Source organism: Rhipicephalus microplus, unplaced genomic scaffold (assembly GCF_043290135.1).
Source record: "Rhipicephalus microplus isolate Deutch F79 unplaced genomic scaffold, USDA_Rmic scaffold_24, whole genome shotgun sequence".
In the NCBI taxonomy this organism is placed as follows: Eukaryota; Metazoa; Arthropoda; class Arachnida; order Ixodida; family Ixodidae; genus Rhipicephalus; species Rhipicephalus microplus.
Window position 1 is genome coordinate 9,790,262 of NW_027464597.1, and position 20,867 is coordinate 9,811,128.

At 44.4% G+C, this 20,867-nt stretch overlaps 4 protein-coding genes across 4 annotated transcripts in view; 3 read left to right on the top strand and 1 right to left on the bottom strand.

Moving 5' to 3' along the window:
• Positions 1-972: 972 nt before the first annotated feature.
• LOC142786503 (uncharacterized) lies at positions 973-3,290 on the top strand. The gene has a single exon (XM_075884233.1). The coding sequence runs from the start codon at positions 988-990 to the stop codon at positions 2,986-2,988; it is 2,001 nt and encodes a 666-aa protein (XP_075740348.1). The 5' UTR covers positions 973-987; the 3' UTR covers positions 2,989-3,290.
• LOC119163863 (uncharacterized) lies at positions 2,997-4,938 on the top strand. Its single transcript, XM_037415938.2, has 4 exons — positions 2,997-3,417; positions 3,512-3,671; positions 4,401-4,529; positions 4,814-4,938. The coding sequence occupies exons 1-4, from the start codon at positions 3,214-3,216 to the stop codon at positions 4,861-4,863; spliced, it is 543 nt and encodes a 180-aa protein (XP_037271835.2). The 5' UTR covers positions 2,997-3,213; the 3' UTR covers positions 4,864-4,938.
• Positions 4,939-10,022: 5,084 nt separating this feature from the next.
• Positions 10,023-11,831, top strand: LOC142786452 (calreticulin-like). Its single transcript, XM_075884149.1, has 2 exons — positions 10,023-10,181; positions 10,501-11,831. Exons 1-2 carry the CDS (start codon positions 10,094-10,096, stop codon positions 11,646-11,648), a joined length of 1,236 nt encoding a protein of 411 aa, XP_075740264.1. The 5' UTR covers positions 10,023-10,093; the 3' UTR covers positions 11,649-11,831.
• LOC142786451 (ATP-binding cassette sub-family D member 3-like) overlaps positions 11,819-20,867 on the bottom strand; it is a 33,385-nt gene continuing 24,336 nt past the window's right edge. The window contains exons 14-16 of the mRNA XM_075884146.1: positions 19,731-19,904; positions 19,362-19,523; positions 11,819-12,004 (exon numbers count right to left, since the gene is read on the bottom strand). Coding sequence (XP_075740261.1) covers positions 11,927-12,004; positions 19,362-19,523; positions 19,731-19,904 — 414 coding nt within the window. The 3' untranslated portion in view covers positions 11,819-11,926. The remainder of the gene's footprint in view (positions 12,005-19,361; positions 19,524-19,730; positions 19,905-20,867) is intronic.

A 20,867-nucleotide genomic window follows, 5' to 3' on the forward strand; every position in this document is an offset into this window, starting at 1 on the left:
ATTTTCTGGCTGTTAACGAATAAGTCCACGGGATTTCGTATGCCTACTTTCGAGTCATAATAGTAAAGTACTTCTCGATCATTAAAATGAGATAGTTACACGAGGAAGCACTTCAAGCCAACACGAGAAAGACGTGTTCTTTTATTTATTATTTATTTATTTACTTTGTAAGTGATCGTAGGCCAAACTTTCTGCCTGCACGTTTTCGTTGGTCGTGATCTACCGCCGACGTGCATACGGAATTATATCGCACTGACTGTGGTCTGACCCGTTTCCCCAATGAACGCACGTGCGGCAGACCAAGTTTGGTGCGAGTATAAACGGTGTCGGCTCCAAAATGAATGCAGGCGTGAAAACTGTGAATAGCGAGCACGTTATTCTCGAGTGTCCAGTGTTGCAATGCCGCACGGTCCCATCGAGCAGACGACAACTGACCATGCTGACGACTGGGCTGGCCTAGGTTATCGTGAATAGAGCAGCATTGGAACTAGAACGCTGTGGGAAAACGAATGGGCGACTGAAGTTGTGGTGGTGCTAACAAAAAAAAAGCAGTACCTTAATGCGGTCACCATGCGCAGTCAAGGTGCTTTTAAATCTGGATGTCTACGACACTGTTTACCCATTTTAAAGTGACGCAACTATCATCATCATCATTATGGGCCTGCAGTAAGTCAAGTCGAGTCATTGGTCGAGTCAACATTCCAATACAACACTTCTCGCCATAGAGGAAGCTTCTCGCAGAAGCCCTCAAAGAATCGTAAGCATGCCAGGTGAGTGTCTTCTGTTAAATTTTCATATTGAAGTTGTAAGCCGCAAAGGTAAATAAATAAAAAAAGAGAGGACAGTTGATTTTCAGCCTCGCGCTGTATATCTTTACTGCTTATTCATGTATGTATGTACAAACCAACTGACTAGCCTAACAACGTGTTCTGGTGGTGGGTGTTCTTTGGTCTAGCCACCATTCTACTGTGCTCTGTGCTGTTCAAGATGGCTGAGAGCGCGGATCGCAAATTTCGGCGTGAAATTAATCGGCGCGTCAATGCTAGTTTTCAGCTTATTGACAGTGAGGCCGATGTCATAAATGACACGCGGTACGTTGACCGAGATTCCCGCAACGCCGAAAGAGAGAGCGACTTGCCCTCCGAGGCTTGTGCGGTCGACCTCGAAGACGGCCATCGTCGCCTTTGTGTTCATGACAGAGAACGGCCTTCGGCACACTCCTCGATCGTTCCAGAAACGGATGTGCCCCAAGGACACGTTTTGATTTCTGGCGACGCGTGCTACCCCAGCGGCTGCAGTGTTTCTGTGCCTCACGATCACACAGACTTCGAACGGCGTGCCTTCCATGACAGCAGCGCTGCGGCTTCGACTTCGGCGACCTCGCAGGTGAGGCAGAGGGATTCTTTCGAATTGGCACCGACTGGGAGTAACGAAGAGCAAGTTTGTGAACGCGGCAGTGTGGACAGCTTGCTGGCCTTTCGTGAGAGACTGCAAGCGTGGGCCTTACAATCTCGCGCATCGCACACTTCAGTTACATCGCTCTTGAGAGTACTACAGTCCCACGAATGCTTCAGCGCGCTCCCTTCAACTGCAAGGGCATTGTTACAGACGCCCAAGAAGTGCCTGGAAGTGTTGCAGCTGGCCGGCGGGAAATACCATCATTTCGGCCTCAGTGCAGGCCTACAGCGAGTGCTGCAAGATTGTGCAGAACTACCAAGAATTTTGAAGCTTAGCTTCAACATTGACGGTCTGCCGGTTTCAAAAAGTTCACGGGGCCAATTTTGGTGCATACTGGGACGCATAAGTAATTTGGAGGACAAAGCACCATTTATAGTGGGTGTTTTTTTCGGAAGCAGCAAGCCCAACAACGCGAATGATTTTTTGCGACCATTTGTTTGTGACATAAATGCTGCTATCACAACAGGGATTACCATTGGAGAAACTGCAATTCCTGTTAGCTTGTATGCCCTCATATGTGATGCACCAGCAAAGGCATTTGTATTATATGTCAGAAGCCACACAGGCTATTACAGCTGCACCAAATGTGACGTAAAAGGTGTCTACTGTGAGGGCAGGGTGTGCTTCCCAAACGTCAATGCTCGCAAGCGAACAGATGACAGCTTTCGCTTAAAAGTCCAGGAGGAGCATCACACAGGCGAAAGTATTCTTGAGGAACTTCCTTTTGACCTAGTGAAAGATATACCATTAGATTACATGCACCTTGTGTGCTTGGGTGTCATGAACAAGCTCTTGACACTGTGGGTACGTGGCCCAAAAGTGACCAGACTTGGAAGCAAAGTGCGTCTTGAGATGTCGGAAAAAAATTCTCAAATTGCACGGTGTGTTCCATGTGATTTTAGCCGAAAGCCGAGGAGCATTGCTGAACTTGATCGGTGGAAAGCGACTGAGTTTCGCTTTTTTCTTTTATATGGAGGACCCGTTGTTTTGTCATCACTGATTCCTGCACACATGTACAAGAACTTCTTAGCTTTACATGTGGGGATCTCTGTTCTTTCCACACCAGCTGCACCTGCAAGTGAGATAGAGTATGCCGGAAACATGCTCAAGTTTTTTATCCGGACATTCATAAGCATTTATGGCAAAGAGCATGTTTCACACAATGTGCATGGCCTGTGTCATTTGGCAGATGATGTTACACACCTTGGCCCCTTGGACTCATGGAGTGCCTTCCCATTTGAAAACCATATGTCCTCGTTAAAGAGAATGCTGAGAAAGCCAGACCTTCCCTTGGAGCAACTTTGCAACAGGCTTGCTGAGCAGGCACACCGTCCTCTGAGGCATAAGAAAACTGAAAGCCATGTCGTATTTGCTGCAGAGCATGCTGACGGGCCACTTGTTGCTCCATGCCGAGGCCCCGAGTTTAAAAAAGTAACATTGCCTGGCATGCGTATTCAGGTCCTAAACTCTGCATGCGTATTCTGCATGCGTATTCAGGTCCTAAACTCTGCATGCGTATTCAGGTCCTAAAAAGGCATCACTGAGCATGCTAACAAAATAACTGAAGCCATGTAGGCACAAATTTCTAAAACCGACAATAATGTGCAGAGAAGCCATAAACAACTGTGTGCTTGTTTTGCTGTGTTTAGTAGCACTTCTCATTTTCAATGTTATCTCAGCTTTTGCCATTTTATATGTTGCAATTCAGCGCTATTACTTCATGAACACGTCTTTACAGAATACGTGCGTCAACTCATGCGAATTTCGCAAACTATCCTGATGAGGCTAGAGCAGCTGGGACGACAGGTTGATGCCATGCAGCAGCACCTTTTCAACACAACAGTGAGGCTTCAAGATGAGACAAATGATGATGTGGTTTTGACACCGGTCAAGGATATTGACCAATTTCTAAGTCTTGAGGGGAGACTTGCTGCTGATGGCAACATTAAGCTAAAGCTTGTACGTCATTCATTATATTTTTCTATAATTTTTTTTTCTAGTCACTGCATTAAGCTACTCTTCTAAAAAAAATAATGACCTCAAAACTGTACAGATACAGCAGCTTGCTGGCCTTGGTGGCTCAACTTTTGGGGCAGCAGCCAGGAGGATGCTGGAGCTTCTGCTAAGCCTTGAGGTTGCTGTGCAGTTCAGCTGGGCAGGCCAAAAAGGCAAAAGGAAGTTTGTGGATCTAGGTGTCACAGATGTCATTTGCAGTGAGTAATTTGTTTCACAACACCATGTGCTGCAAGAGCCGTGTTTGAGTACAGACATTTCTAAGTCTGTTATCCACATTATCTTTCATTTGAAGTCAATAGCAAAAGAACAATCTTTTCATGAAAGCATTAAATTTTTTAGGATGCTTGCTAATTAAAATTATGTGCTTAAACGTGGAAAATTTTTAGCATGAAATATCTGTTGTCAGTAAGAAACCCTGCAGCTTCTTCAAGCACACTAGTATACTTGCATGGCACACATACGCAAGCATTCACTACTTGCAGAAGTTATTATCAGGTAGCACTACTAGGCATTCTTAACTGTAGTGGAAATCTTATGTACAGATGAAAACTAACAGATGGAAGCTCATAGTGATCACTGAGGATCTCTAAACAGGAATAAGTACCTAAGACAAGCTGGTCAACATTTTCATACATGGACGTATTTTCGTCAAAGGCGCCTCATCATTCTTTGCATGCTAGGTTTCAAAAAAGTTACAATGATGTCTTCTTCGTGGTGTTCTTCTTGTAATGCAACACATAGTGTCAATGTCAGTACTCTTGAAATTAACATGGGGAAGGATGGCAAGGACCTTTAATGATGATGTGCCCACCTATCAAAATGTCGATCATGCTGACTAGAGGTACTTCTTCAAACAACCTATGTAGCATTATATTAATGTATTATGTTTGTGTAATTCCTGTTTTATGAACTTTGTACTTTTTCAGAGGCCGTGAGGCGAAATTTTCCGGAAACAAAAAAAAATGACATCGAGTGTGTGATTAAAGTGTGGCTTCGGCATGCTGGGGAAAAGCTCCAGAAGCAGCGCTTAAGAACTTCTCGCACTCACCATGAGGGTGAGTTTTATTATCTGTGCTGTTGAAGCTATCATAACATATGATACTTTTGCTGTTATAGTTTAAATAATTTTCTTGCCTTACTCGAATTTTGATGTGTATGCAAGCATGAACTATATAAATCATTTTCACCATTATATAATGGCTAGTTCGTACCTGCACATTATGGTAATATAATTTTCATTTTATGCTTTCAAATCTGGCATGCTGTTATTGTCTTAATATTCTTATTGATACTCTAAATTCACTTGTGCTTCAAGATATGCTGCTTTCTATTACTACAGAATGTCTTCAAAGTGTCGCGTTGTCAAGCCCATCGGATGAAGACCTCTGAAGGCACAGGGCAAGAAGTCTCATCTAGTGAAAACTGCCAAGTTTCATTCCTGAAAATAAACATGTTTTCTGTGCATTGCTGTTTTTATTGCTATACTTGAAGAAATTGTTACTGAAACCTCACAGGCAGTGCTTTAAAGAGTGTGCATGTTCAGGCACTTTTGATTGATCAGTTGTCATTTCAGCGCTCCAAAAGAAGAATTAGAGCAACTTTTCGTAAGGTCTGATGAGTGCCTAGGTCTTGTATGCTTCGTCCTCAAAAAGTACTAGACTCATCATAATGTGCTCTTTTCTGGATGCCCTGAGGACGATCTGAGGCCGGACAAACGGACTGGTTTAGGACCACTTGAGGTTCATTTGAGGGCTTCCTCAGGTCATACTTTCGTACGGTGTAGGTCATCCTCAGGACAACCTCAGGTTGTCGGAGCGTTGTCTGGGCATAAACAGTACAGGACTAGTATAGGTATAGATAGAGCCACGGAGCAAGAATTTTCCCTGGATAGAGCTCACTTGCCCCTCCACTCCCTCCCCCGGCGCGCAGGCCTATGCCTCGATCATGGCCTACGAGATGACGGGCGTGCGCGCCCGCCATCTCGGAGTCCATGCCTTGAAGGCCTAACTACACGTACCCTTTGCAGCATGCGGCTTTTTGACGCGATGTCACACCCTCTCTCATTTGGGGAGAGAGAATGCTCGTGACTACGCCAAGCTGCGCGACTTCTCTCTCCACATGGGAGTGGGTGCGGCGCCGCAGCAAAAAGACGACGCGTTGACGCGCTGCAACGGGTAGATGTGGCGAGGCCTTAAGAGTTGTCAACACGGCGAGATATACATTCCACACTTCCAACACCCGAACAGTCTGTCTCACACTGAAGAAAAGACTTCACGAATAAAGTAAAAAGAAAGAGACATAGAGAATAACAGTGGTTGGATCTTTTCATGGGAGTCTGGGGTACCAAAAAAAAAGCCCTTGCCCCTCCCCTTCTTATCAATACGCGCTAGGGGGAGGGGGGGTCACATCTACCGAGACGATATCCTGCCTATGGGCCCACTGGCCTAAGCGTAACAAAGCATGTTGACGATACCTTGAAATTCGCGCGGACCGCCTTTCCTTGAAGTCATATGCTGTGCTGGATTGGAGCCAACGTTTTAAAAACGTTGGCCTGAGCCTTGAAATTTTAGCGGCAAATATCATTATGGCGCTGCTAAAAACAGGAATGCTGAACTCGGCAAGCTCCCACAACTTTTTCGTGATCCACAAATTCCCTCAATACGAACAAAGTAATAAGTGCCTGACGTCAGTTCGTTGTAAAAGCTTGCTAAGGCCTTGACGCGAAATTCGAACAATGCAAACATAATGCTGGGTTCTTTTTTAACTCCCTTTCCTATCGATAATTACCGACCAGTACGCGAAATCAACGGTACAATGTTTTCACACAGCGCAGACTAAACTAATATATTTGTTTTTGACTGCGCACTGGACATATCTCACCGCTGGTTCAAGTTTACGTTAGACTGCTGGAACGAAATCACCACTTGTGCGGCAGATGCACGAATATTGTTTGAGGTCTGGCTTTATCCCAGGTTCTTATCGACTCTATTACTGAGTTTTCAATTTTTTCTTTTAAATCGCTGACTGCATTGCGCTGCACAGGACAACTGTCGCACTCTTGTCGGCGGCAGTGATAAGCGGAGAGAAATGTCTTCTGCATAAATTATATTCACTCGTTTGCTCGTGAATCCGCTGCACGCCCATCATTCACAACTCAATAATATATAGGTGATCCTGCATGGCAGGTGAGTGACTGTGATATGTCATTGACCCGTCGTTTCCTATGCGCCTCATCGTTTTACAGATAGCTAATGTGCCATGATTATAGGCAGGTGTCATACAAGGAAATGTCATAATGTAAAAAGTCAAAGACAAGCCGAGATTACAAAAAAAAAAAAAAACATATACAGCCGTGGGCAAAGTATTTCATGAAAATTTCAAGCCTCGCAAGAACAAAACCAATATCTGCCAACATCTGCTGTGTGGCGCTGTCGTGCGAAACTACTCGAGAACTTATAGTAAAAAGATAACCGACTCTAACAGGATGTAACAGCTTAAACCACTTCTTCCTTGTGAACGGATCGGATATAACTGCCGTGATTCACCGGAAATAGCGTCAATTCATAAGAGGCATACTTAGTTCGGCCGGTGGCTGTTGACACGCGCGCATATCACAATTCGCCAGCGATCTTTCGAAGAACAAATAACTGCTGCGAGATATACGTGGCGCCGTCAGAGAGCTCATCGGACAATCGCAGGCCTGTTCCGTCCAAAGGATATACCGTCTGCATCTAAGCAATGACAAGGAAGCGCCTATAGTATGCTACGAACGTATATTAATCCTGCGCTGATCAAATCAGCGAGAGACCTAGCGGATATAATAGTTTGGCAAACATGCCAGTTGCCTTGACAGCGATAGTTTACTTCGTGTATAGGCCATATACTCCGCTTCGGAATGTCACGCAGCAAGTCGATGGGATCCAATATAGTTATATTACAGCTTCTAAAAGAATAACTTTAGATCCTTCTTATGACGCGTAATAAGCCGCGCTTGGAGAGCTGCGTTTGATATAACTGCACTGAACGCACTAGTTTCAGGCTCTGAGCTACATACAGATAGTGGGAAAAGTGGAATCTAAGGAACTAAGCGATCACATACGATAAGCTGTGACAAACATGGATCCATAGTGACTTGAAATATATATAAAAAATCACTTAACTTAGTACATATTTAGTGGCAACAAGTACATAATCAATTTTTACGTGTCTTCTACGTAGACAAAGCTCTGCTTTCGTTGTCTAAAAAAAAAAAAAAAAGTCATTCGTTTCTGCTGTGGGGACGTCGTCACAGATAAGGAAAGATAAAATATAAAGGAAAAGCAAAGCGGCGGAGTTTCTCTGACGTGTATCAATGAAGTTATTATGAAGTGGTACTTGGTGCGGATTCACATTTTAATAAGACACTCTACTTGAAAGAACAGAAGGAAATTATTTTACGTTCAGGCAGCTAGTTAAAAACTGTATCATTGGGAAGAACTTAGGTTAAAAGAGCCAAACATCATAACTTGCAAGCGTTTGCGCGAAGCCTCACGTCGCCTTTTCGATTACCGAAAGCACAATTCAGCGATGTACAATTACTTTAGTCCTTATTAATGAAGCGAAGCAGCTCCAGCGTAGTGAACGTGATCAGTAATGTCGAAGTACTCCTGATAAGCGCGTGCACTGTAATTGCGTATATATGGGGACAACATAGATCACATGACATGGTGTTTTAAAATTTTGTATGGCTTTCATTTTGCCTTTGCTAGAAAATCTGTTTTTCCTAACATCATGCGCTGCCTGTGCTGCGCCAATTAGCATACACATGTACATAACTAACTATTCTATTTTCTTCCATTCGTGAAACGTAAATCGACGGATCAATTGAAAGCACCTCTAACTTGCAAAAAATGAAGGTTATCTTCTAAAATGCAGAATTAATTCTACTTTTTTTCAGGCTACGGAATTCAGATTGCCTGAAATTCGTTGAACGGTGGTTCATAGTAATAAATTAAGACAGTACTCATTGCCTTTTTCAACGTGGATTTAATCGGCGACCCCTCAATCCTTAAACATATAAAGCACGACATTTATCGAGGGCTTAATTACGACCTTCCGGTGTTTGCGTAAACTTTGGCTGTGTTCTTACAAAAAAGTCATGTACAGCATCAAGCAGGCGTTTTGATGACAATCAGAAGCGTCAAGTCGACCAAAGCATGTTCTCACCATTCTTGTGCTCGCACCACTGCTTCAATAGCTGCCACGTCTTCAATGATTCAATTTACACACGGACGTGTCGGACTCTTGATCAGTAACAAAAGAGGCTAGATTAGCAATTTTTTTAAGGTAAGCTAAGCACCAACGCTTTCTAGTTGCGAGATACTTAACATTCCTATACATTCTTTTTAGTATAAAAGATGCAGATAGCATGTCACGTCTTCTTGTTTTGTTTTTCGCTCAGCCTAACGAATATTTCGTTGAGCTATCAAACTCACCTAAATGTAGCGCTCTGATAAACCATGCGCTATAAACCGCATGCAGGGATGCAAAAACGCATGTGCACGTTCACTAATGATACTATGCACAACTGCAGCGATGTGTTCGCTTAATTAGCACAGCCTCGTACGCCATCGGAACTGACGTTCGCGAGTGAAATGCCGATCGATTTTACCACGTTACCGCTTTCCCCGACTCTGCGGCTCCAGTAAATTGCCGATTTATAATCGGACTAACGAAAGTAAGTCAACGAGATTTTAGCGCAAATCGGAACAATCGCTTTTCGAGCCGAGTAAAAAACGAGCACTTCCTGTCAAGATTGTCAATGACTGAAAGCGAACACGAAAGCCGGCTTTTCAAGATGAACGGGACACAGGTGACACAAGTTTCACAGAGACACGGCTGTCGGCAACTTACAAGAATTGAACGCCGAATACAAAAAAAAAAAAAAAAAAGCTGCCCGAACCGTCATATGGCAAACAGCAACAAACCCGTGCCCACGGATTACTGCAGCATCATTTACGCGCGCGCTAAAGTGAAGGAAACGAGGTGATTACGGTGACATTCGGAAACACGGATCACTGTTGAGAGAGTCACTACACGTGTCAACGCCAGAGGAATCCAGCACCGCACGCGCCCGGGCCCAAACCGGAGCGCACACGCATGCCGGAAGATGACGTCAGCGAGCGACGTAACGAGAGACAGTGCTTGTCGAAGGGTAACGCAAGCTCTCAATGGGGTAGTTGTGCCCTAGTGGTGGAGAGGCAAAGGTATTGTTAAACTGTTTTTAATAATATTAAATGAAGAAAATACAAACATATATTATTTTTAAAAACACGTAAAGTTTTAATAAACTAAATTTAAAGTATTTAAAGGGAAATGAGAAATTTACGTTGAATTATTTATTTTGTTTTATATTGTTGGTGGTGGTCTAAGTGAGCTGCGCTACCCGCGCGCAATCAACCTTAAAGCGTTCCTCAAAGCGTGGTGAGGCGTGATTGGCTGAGGTGCCGAGGACCAATGAGGAGCATACATCTGGAGCGTCACGTGCCCAACCGGCTTTGATTTACTTGTGCTGTTCAGTGCTTCAGCCGGCTCTTTGAACGTGGTCCTCGCAGGCTCGCTAGCAGTTCCCCCGCACAAAATGCGGCTTCTCTGCATTTTGCTTCCCCTGGTCGGGTTAATATCGGCCGACCCGACCGTATACTTCAAAGAGGAGTTCAACGATGGAGGTTAGTATGATTTTAGCCCATTTTTTTCCCGGCTTTCTCGCCTCGCTTTTTTGACTGTCGATGTGGATGGAGGTGGTGGGGAAGGGTGAAGCCGCCATCCGCGTCAACCGCGTTTGCTGATGTGTAATCTTAAGTTTTCTCGATTTCGTTTGTCTATTACTGCAGATGCGGGTGAGTACAATTAGCTAGCCAGTTTTCTGCATAGTTTAACCGGTTTGTAGCCTGCGTAGGTGGTAGTGGTTGCAGCGGTCATCGGCGTCGTGGCGTTTGATGATGTGTAACTACCTTTGACTGATTTCGCGTGTTTGTTTTGGTGCAGACGCGTGGAAGGACCGGTGGGTGGAGTCTACGAAAGGCGACAACCTCGGAAAGTTCGTTCTAAGCGCTGGCAAGTTCTACGGTGACGCGGAGAAGAGCAAAGGACTGCAGACCTCTGAAGACGCCCGCTTCTACGGCATCTCCGCCAAGTTCGAACCCTTCTCCAACGAAGACAAGACCTTGGTCATCCAATTCACGGTGAAGCACGAGCAGAACATCGACTGCGGCGGTGGCTACGTCAAGCTGTTCGACTGCAGCCTAGACCAGACTCAGATGCACGGTGAATCTCCCTACCTGATCATGTTCGGCCCTGACATCTGCGGTCCCGGCACCAAGAAAGTGCACGCCATCTTCAACTACAAGGGCAAGAACCACCTTATCAACAAGGAGGTGCGCTGCAAAGACGACGTCTTCAGCCACCTGTACACCCTGATCGTTAAGCCCGACAACACGTACCAGATCAAGATCGACAACGAAGTGGTCGAGAAGGGCGAACTCGAGAAGGACTGGTCCTTCCTGCCTCCCAAGAAGATCAAGGACCCCGAAGCCAAGAAGCCCGAGGACTGGGACGACCGGGCCAAGATCGACGACCCCGACGACAAGAAGCCCGAGGACTGGGACAAGCCCGAGTACATTCCCGATCCGGACGCCACCAAGCCCGAGGACTGGGACGACGACATGGACGGCGAGTGGGAACCCCCGCAGATCAACAACCCCGAGTACAAGGGCGAATGGAAACCCAAGCAGATCGACAACCCGGCCTACAAGGGTGCCTGGGTACACCCGGAGATCGACAACCCCGAGTACACGCCGGACCCCAAGCTGTACCGCTACAAGGAGATCTGCAAGATCGGCTTCGACCTGTGGCAAGTCAAGTCTGGCACCATCTTCGACAACATCCTCATCACGGACGACGAAGAGTACGCCCGGGTGCACGGCGAGGAGACCTGGGCCGCGCTCAAGGACGAGGAGAAAAAGATGAAGGACAAGCAGGAAGAAGAGGAAGAGGCCAAGAGCAAGAAGGAGGATGACGCTAAGGACGAGGACGAGTTCGAAGACGACGAGGACAAGGATGAAGACAAGAAAGATGAGGAGGAGACCACACCCGCGCCCGAAGACGACGAAGACCACAAGCACGAAGAGTTGTGAGCTAACGCGGCTGCGGACTCTAAAAAACATCTTTTGTACAGGCATCTCTCATTATTTCTGTTACCCCTCTCACCCCTCGCCCGTTTCACTCACTTTTTTTTTGTTCCTGTCCTGTTCCCCTCATTTGTGGCGCGAGAGAAACAGTTGATTTAATAATAAAACACAGGCTCTTTCCTGGTTGAACATCTCTCTCTTTATTTACTATACAACACAAACACGCTGTACAGGCTTTGTGAACAAGGCACTCCGAAGTTGTGCAAGGTAGCAAATCATCTTCGCTAGGATCCAAACTCCTTGGTGTCTGGCGTGATAGGCTTGAACTCGTAGCTTCCTCGGCCATCCATGTACAGGCAGTACTGCACGGGATAAAAGGTAAGCAACATATTAGTTGTTGTTCTCCTATTGTTAGTGGCGCATACACACTGTGGGGGATTGGCCAAGAATAGAGTGGTTTTAAAATTTACTGTTCAGATTTGGAATAATGGAGTTCCCGAATTGGTTTCATTTGAACAGTTTGATGCAGCAAAGTGCAACACTTCTGTGCAGTCTCACATGTGATGTCAGTAGATACTTGCATTTCATGTCGTGCAGTTATAAGGTTCCCAGTGCACTTGAAATTATAGCACTGCTTCCTTGAACAGCCAATTATGCAAAACCAGCTAGCCCCACATTTAGAGCTAGAGCACATAGCGAGTAAGCATGTTTAACCGAGTCAATTTGACAAGCCAAATTCAATGTCTTAAGGATAGTGTTGTGCATTGTAATGCTTAGTCCCACACTTTGAATGTTTTAACTTTGAATGAGCCCCTTCAACAATAAAGGCGTCATTGCAAGACTGCTTTATATTGAGGGTAGCAAATATAGTATTGTTCCACGATTGTGTAAACCTTGCAATGGATTCAGAGGACAATGCCACCAGTGTTTTTTTTTTTTTTTTTGACAAAACGTGTGTGTGCTCCAGTTACTTATTCTTCAGCTTCAATGAACAAAAAAGTCCCCATTTAAACATCTGCAGTGCCACTGAGTTTAAACAGTTGGACTTCAAGGAAAAAAAGATACCTTGTACAAGTACCTCATTAAAAATTCATTTTGAAACACATCACATTCACACAAGTGACAATTTTCTGTAGGTTACAATGACTTTTCAAGTGACTTCACCACTGTGGCTTCAGATAGTTTTAATGAACTTGCTCCCAAGTCAGATAATGCCTCCAGTCTTGCCCTCAGTGAAGCAAACTGGAAATGCAAGTTCGCCGGCAATGGGTCACACTTAAAAATTTAATGCTCTCTTCACTGCTGGTGTAGCTGAAGAGGTGTTCAGGCCCTCCATCACCCTCGAACATCAGAAACCAGTGTGAGGTTTCTGAAACCTCGCCCTTAGGGACAAAATGAGAGCGAAGTGGATCAGGGAACAAAATGGTGTCAAAAGACATCATAGTCGAAATCACGAAGAAGAAATGGTCATGGGCAGGACAAGTAGCGCGAAGAAAAGATAGCCACTGGTCATTAAGGATCACAGACTGGATTCCAAGTGGGTGAGGGGGAGAGAGAAAGTTAGGTGGGCAGATGAGATTAGGAAGTTTACGAGTACAAAGTGGCAGCAGCAAGCACAGGACCAAGTTGACTGGCGGAATATGGGAGAGGCCTTTGTCCTGCAGTGGGTGGTCAGGCTGATGGTGATACATCGGAACGGGACTTTGTGCCCATGGTTTCTATCGCTTACTAAATCCTACCTGGCCAGCCGTGCTTGGTAGATTGAAAAGGTCAATTGGCTTAGCAAAGATTGTCACACTGTGATGCAACTTCTGGCTCATGCCGTTTCACTTAAATGAAATCGCAATTGAAAGTATCCATAAATGGGTGTTGTGTGCTCGAGCCGACGTTTCGAAAAGCAGGACTTGTCTTTTTCAAGGCTGAAACCGATTTCCTTAGCGCTAGCACATATGGGCTTTGTACCGCCTCCTCTCTCTCCGTTTACTCACATAATTTGTCATGGTGGCTTCTCCTTTTCTTCTGCCCCCACCCCCCGTCCCCTATATCCACAGTTGTTTTTCCCTCCTTTGTTCAGATTGGAAAAAAAGGGCACAAAGCGTCTACAGGCTAGCGCTAAGAAAAATCAGTTACGCCATCGAAGAAGACAAGTCCACTAGTAGAAATGTCTACGAGAGCAATTTACACATTCTTTTTCATAGTAAGCTTCCATCTCCCCTTTCTGCAGTATTTTATATTTATTTACTCCGATGTAGGCATGAGCCTAAGTTACAATTTGATCATGAGGCAAAGAGATGAATTCTGATCCCCTTGACTTAGCATGTACCGATAAATGCAGGTCTCTCTCTCTCTTCTTTTTTCCCATTTTGAACCTGCCTAAATGTGGCCACTCTTGCCATTGTGCCTAAGAGTGCGGCATCATACTCATAGGCTCGTGCACTAGGGGGGGGGGGGGGGCAGGAGGCGGGTCACCAAACTCCCTCAATCCTCCAAGGAGGGCACCAGGTTTGCCTCTCACTATTTTACCTGCCTTATCATTGTTGAAAGTGCAGGGTTACAGGCAGTGGCATGAATCCAGAAAAATCACAAGGTAGGACTCAAATTGGATCATGGTGGTTAGTTGATTTATTAAATATGGGTTGTATTTTTATTCACATAAGAAATCGTGCATCGAGATAAAATTTTTGAAATATGCGTGGTGCCTGAGCATGTGTAAGTGCATTGTTCTGTTCAGAGATATCTTTAAAAGCTGCCAAGTGGTTTTTGCTATTTCCGTAGTCTCTCACAGCTGACGTACACACTAATAAATCATCGGCCTTTAAATAAAAATTGAGTGTGCAATACTTAACTGTCACTTGCAAGGGTTGTCCCCCCCCCCCCCCCCCAGCTTGAACACAAGGGGAGGTGTCCAGACAACCCCTCCCCCCATGATTTATGCCAATGGTTTTGGGCATGCACTTTTTGAACGGAAATTGTGGATGAGGAGCTTTGATGCAGCCTTCAAAGCAAGCTGTTGTGAGCAGCACGCCAACGCCATTTCTGTCCAATGAGGAGCTTGTTTCCTTAGGTGTCATCCAATAGGGGGAGGGGGCCTCCAGTGAAGCTTGGTTCTCCTAAATGGAGAGCCCTGTGCATCCCTGTGGCCATAGCAGTTCAATTAAAGTATGGGTTAAAGATTTCCTCTGAAACCATACGCAATATGCCGCTGCTAACGATCACTCCTTCACACTTTCCTCCGTTACGTCCGGTGTACCACAGAGGTCTGTGCTGGGCCCATTCTTGTTTCTTATCCACATCAGTGACCTCTCTGACACTATTGTTTTTTCACCAATTAAACTTTTTGCAGATGACTGTGTTGCTTATCACAAATAACTAATTCTATAACTATCCAAAACGACCTTAACCAATTACCCTATGGTGTGACAAATCACTAATGCAATTGAATATTAATAAATGTAAGGTCATGAGAATAACCCGACGCCTATGCAGCGCACACTACAGTTGCGACCTCAAAAAAATTTTGAATTTTGTTAACTCCTACGAATACCTTGGAATTAAATAACTAACGACCCATCCAGGAAAATGCACGTTGATTACGTAACCTGCAATGCTAGCCGAACTCTTGGCTACTTGCGCCGTAACTTTTCTAAAGCACCCTATTCCTTAAGCTTAATTTTGTATAAAGCTTTAGTATGTCCGAAACTAAAATACACACGTAGCATCTGGGACCCCAATCAAACCACACTAATCAACACACGTGAATTTGTTCGGAAAAGCGCCTGGTTTATCTTGTCCAATTACGCTTCTCTATCTACAATGAAGAATACACTACAACTGCCTGATCTGTCTTTACGTCGTCAATGTCTTTGTCCATGTCCATTTCACAAAATTGATCTTCAAGACAAAGATTTAAAAAACGATCTTTTTGCTCAACCTGAGTATATTCATCATGCATGGACTATAGCTTTAAGGTTAGTATTCCACTATGCCAAATTTATATTGCCTAAACCAACAGAGAACGGAACCACCTTTCCGCCTCCATCACAATTAATGATGCAAGCTTCAAAAGTGCCATTCAAGACACGGTCTTTTGGTAACTTGTATTCTTAGACAATGTGCTAAAGTACATTGTACATATATGTTGACCACACCTTTCTATAATGCCCTTGGGCTCTCAAGGTATATGCAATAAATAAATAAATAGTGCCAGCAGTCAACCATCTCACTCCAGAGAGTTCACGGTTGCATGTCAATGCAATTAGCTCCTACAGTGATGTTCAGCTACAGTGTACTGCGGGCCACCATTGAGTGGGTGCACTACATGTAAGCTAAATTCAACTCCCGATTTAGACTGCAGGACAAAAAAAATACAAAATATTTAACAAAAAATTTAGTGCCAGGATGGTGTAAACTCTGAGCACCCCACTGACACACCTGTCTGCGTTTCACGTTAATGCCTCGTCAGTGAAATGAGTCAAATAATGAGAAAACACTATATTGCACGCTTATAAATTGATTATAAGCAAGTGGGCATGTCATGTACAATACTTGAGGACTGAAACGCAAAAATGTAGAACTTAGTGGCGCCCATAGTTCTTTTTTTTTTCTGTCATCTAGAGTTTGTGTCATAGCAGAGTAACATTGAGTTAAGCACTAAGATCAGAGCCAACATTGGAGTTTTCAGCAGTCAGATTTGCAGTGAAATGACACGGCTGTCAGGAGCATTTGATTACAGTAGTCGTTTGCTCATAGCAGTCATTGTACAAAAAAGAGAGAGAGAGAGAGAGAGAGAGAGAGAGAGAGAGAGAGAGAGAGAGAGAGAGAGAGAGAGAGAGAAAGGTAGCTTGCATATCAATCCTTGGGTATGGTATGCAGGCTCCCAAAATAAGTTTGTGTTTGAAAAACATGCAAGATATCCCTGCTGAGATAGGGTTTCATTGTAAAAATGTCTGAACCTTCAAAGACAGAAATGCTAGATTGGTTAACAGTGCCGAAAACATATTGTATTAAATGTGTAAATTTGAGAAAAATTTCGAAATGAAAGACACCTTTGAAGTGAGTAAATGAGCTTGCTCATATATAACGAAGCTGTTATCAGGACATGTTTCAATCAGCATGAAAGCCCCTCCCAGCGAACTTAAGAGTGTGGTACTGGTCTAATAATACGAGTCACAAGGGCATATGTGATCTTAACCGGCATCAATTTTTTTTTTATTATGATTTGTTTCCCCTGTGCATCTGGTCCAAATAAACGAATTGTTGCCAAGAAATGCGATCCTGATTAGGCTCGATTGCGACAGGCTGTGCAGCATTGATTTCGCATTGTGCTTACCAATTCCATTTTATACACTAAAACACCATCATTGCATTAGACTGCTCTGACTGAGAAGCTTCACTCATGGTAAAGTCTATTGGGAGAACAAGGGCCCTCAAAAGCACGCTGAGAGTGCTCTGTTCAGGGTTAGCAAGTTCTAGTGGTCGAACAGGAGTAGGATCGCTGTGAGTGAGAGCGCTTCTGCTGCGCCGAGAACAGCCAGGAACCATTCGGTGTGCTTTTGCCTAAAAAGTAGAGTAGCCGCAGTACGACGGGAATTGCGCGACACTTAAACCTCGCACCCTCGGCATGTCTTTGAACTTTGCTTCAGCCAGCGAGTGGTGCGGCAATAGTAACAACCACGTGTAGCTTGACACAACCGATGCTGGCCATACTGGCACCATCTGTATGGGTTACGACAATGACAGTTAGCAAGTGTACTCAGCTAGTGTTAGCTGGATGCATTAGTGGACAAACGTACCGTGTCATCGCAGATTAGGATAATGGCAAATACGCAACTGACAGATTTCACGTGTAATTTGCTGTTGCCCAACCGAGAATGCCGGAATGTCAATTGTTTTGATCACATGGTATGTTTCCTCCCACTCGTCGCCCTCTCACCAGCTCTTTGGAGGCACGCTGCATTACAGGGGCAGATCCAGGGTCCCTGCCCTTAATTCTGTCCCCGCTCCTCACAGCACAGCACCCCTAGTGCAGCATTCTCTCCGTGGAATTGGCCATTAGAAGAGTACAGTGTTAGTACCACCTGTCTCGTCTTTTTTTATCTGATAATAGTGCTCTACTTTAGCAAATGAGCTTTCCTTACTCTGGCACCTACTATGTAGCTCTAACAGGCCATTTGTTATCCACCTTGGGCATGGAAACTACCTGACAACACTTTAGCACAATTGTGTCAACCATTTGTTCTTGCTAGTTGTGTTGAATATTGCCAAATAAGAGAGCAAGATAGAGCTTTCTATGAATTTAACATTTTGGACAATAAACGAATAAAACTTATTTTTAATTTTTCTGTTTATCATTGCATGTGGTCGCTCTGCTAAAGGCACTACACTCAAACCACGATATAATAAATGCAGTTATAACAAAATATTGGTTATAACGAAGTACTAAATACAATATTGTCTCGCAATAGATATAGTGTTAGGAATAAACCATTATAATAAATTTTTGCATATAACAAACTTATTTGCATGTAAGATGCAACTTTGCTACAATGAGGTTTGAGAGTACCATGTTTGACAAGTTGTTCATCGCGCTGCTTTCCATGATCCATTTCAAAAGTGCAAGTTTCGTTTGATTGAAATGAATATAATTGTAAATGAAATTTTTTTACCCCAAGAATTTATTCTATTTATGCAAAAACAGATCAGCAGGGTTTGTCCATGTTTCAAAGTAAAAAAAATTCAAGAAATTTCATGCACTTGTGGTACATTTTTCAAGGATTAAAAAAAACTGGCATTCAAATGAAATTTTTTTTAACTACAACAATGTTTTATACGATAACTACAGTTATTTTATTGCACTTTTACATATACAATTAAAACACAATTTAACCATATCATCTCCATGCTCAGATTACTTTGTAAAATCGAGAAATTTGCAAAACCGAGAAAGAGGCCTTTCAGTCCTTTCACATAAAAAACTAATATAGAGACACCCAGAATCTACCACCGCATTGCATTTGCCATTAACCCATGCATGCTTGTGTGAGAAGTCCTGTTCAGGTTTACCGAACATAGAGTATCACATGTGTGACCCGGGCGATGCAGGTGAGCTAGACAGTCGCACAAAATATGGCATGCAGTCGAAATACAGATAGGGATAATGAATAAATGCCGTGATTACATGAGCAGGGCAAGCAAGAAAGCTGTGAGGAGACGATCAGTGTCATCTGTCACATAAATCATAAGAAAAAGAAAGCACACAGTAGAGTTCCTGCCAAGTCTCCCGGAAAATCCGGGAGACTTGGCAGGTATGACAATCTGATTTTTCAGACATTCTGCCGTAATCAAGTTTGAAACGGCATTAGGTGGCACTATCATTGCCGTGCTGACTATCACACAACTTAGATTGTCTCGTGCCTCAATCAACTCGCAGGCACAGTGGTTCCCAAGAGTCAGCTTCGTCCTAACGCAGACACCTTGGGCAGTCTGGGATTGCCAGGGCAGCATAATTGAAGATGCCCACTGAGCCGCTCAACAAATGTGCTGGCCGACCTTCAGAGCTACGCTAGACGTGTCCGCAGTAAATTGAGACCTTGAGCGTTGTAAAAGGAACGCATTTGTGTTTTTCCGAACAACCATTTTTTCAGAATAATTGGCTGCTCCTAGGGAGCTCAACATATGGGATTATGACCACAGCGAAAAGTCTAGTTCCCAGTGACCTACCTCGTGGTACTTCCACAAAGACTTGCGGTGTGACACCGTGAAGAGGGTGATGCCGGCCTGTCGACAGTACTGGTACATGGAGCCCTCAACGTCGACGCTCACCGCGCTTGTACATTCATCCAGGATGGCAAATTGGGGCTGCCGGTAGAAAAGCCGAGCCATCTGCAAAGCATACGCAAGAGCTCCGAGCTAAGTTAAAGCCACCGCTGTCCAAAGTGAAAAACAACATTCCGGCAGGTCTTGTACACCTAGGAAATCGACATCACACAAAGTCGGTGGGGAATTAGCTGGCAGTTGCAGGCATGCTGGACCGCAACTGGGCCAGCATGCCTGCAAGTTCTCGAGGTTAGTTGGACCTTAGGTACTAACCGCGATACGCTGCTTCTCGCCACCACTGAGGATGTCCATCCAGTCCTGGATGGTGTCCCAGCCCCGCTCTCGCTCCAGCACGTAGTCCAGCTGGACTAAGTGTAGGAACCGTGCCAGCTGCTCGTCTGTCACCCCACGTCGAAGCATGTCCAGATGGCTGTCTGGGTAGATCACCTGCACACAACGTTGTCAAAGGCACATTGATTGGCAAATAGTGTCACCAAATAAAGTGACTTACACTTTTCATGTCTTTGTTTCACAAGTGATTGTCAGTGATATCAAGATAATCATCTTTTTGTCTGAAATCCACTTAACCACTTGGCTATCCAGGCACGCTGACAGAACATAGCATAGTCTTGTATCGTATCATATAGCACAAGGGTAGGAAAAGGATGTGAGAGCGAGAAGAGAGGAGAGAGTAAGGCATAGCGTGTAAAGAATGAGAAAGACAGAAATAAAAACAGGTGCAAAAAGCGACAGAAAGAAAACGAAACAGAGAGACGGAAAATACAGTGGACTTTCAGTGGACTTTAAGGAAACTTAGCAGGAAAGCTGTGTATCAGGCTTCTCTGTTGGCCATGGTGGACAGACTGTGCTGCAAAGTTGCCCCTTTGCTGATATTTGTGCTGACCCAGTGTGTTTGGCAATAACATGGAGCCTTTCGTTAATGCCGTCCTTTGCAGCCTTGGCAGAACTTTAGCTATCGAACAAATGCCAAACAAGTGACATAACTGTGATCCTAAGAGAACCTTTCACTTTTTGTTGGGCAACCTTGTGTCATGATGATGGTGGAAAGAGGTGCCAGTTGTAGAACATGAATTCCTTGGCTAAGTTCTGTTGGTTAATCGTACATGTGTTCAATCGCATACATTCCAGGCTAAACGCTGGTGCCAGTGGAAGATGAGCGTTTACAATGAATTGCTTGTCTGGCTGGGTTAATGGTACTGGTATTTCATAATTAAGTTGGAATGGCCAGGTTTCTGAGCCTTTCTCTACCTTGACCGACTTTCATAGCACAGTGATTTTTTCGATAGTTCAGGAGAAATATACATACTTTTCCTTTGTTCAAGGTCGTTTGAAAGCCCTGCTGGTACTTGTGTCTGTTAGTGAATGCGCTCAACTGTGTGCACAGCTCAT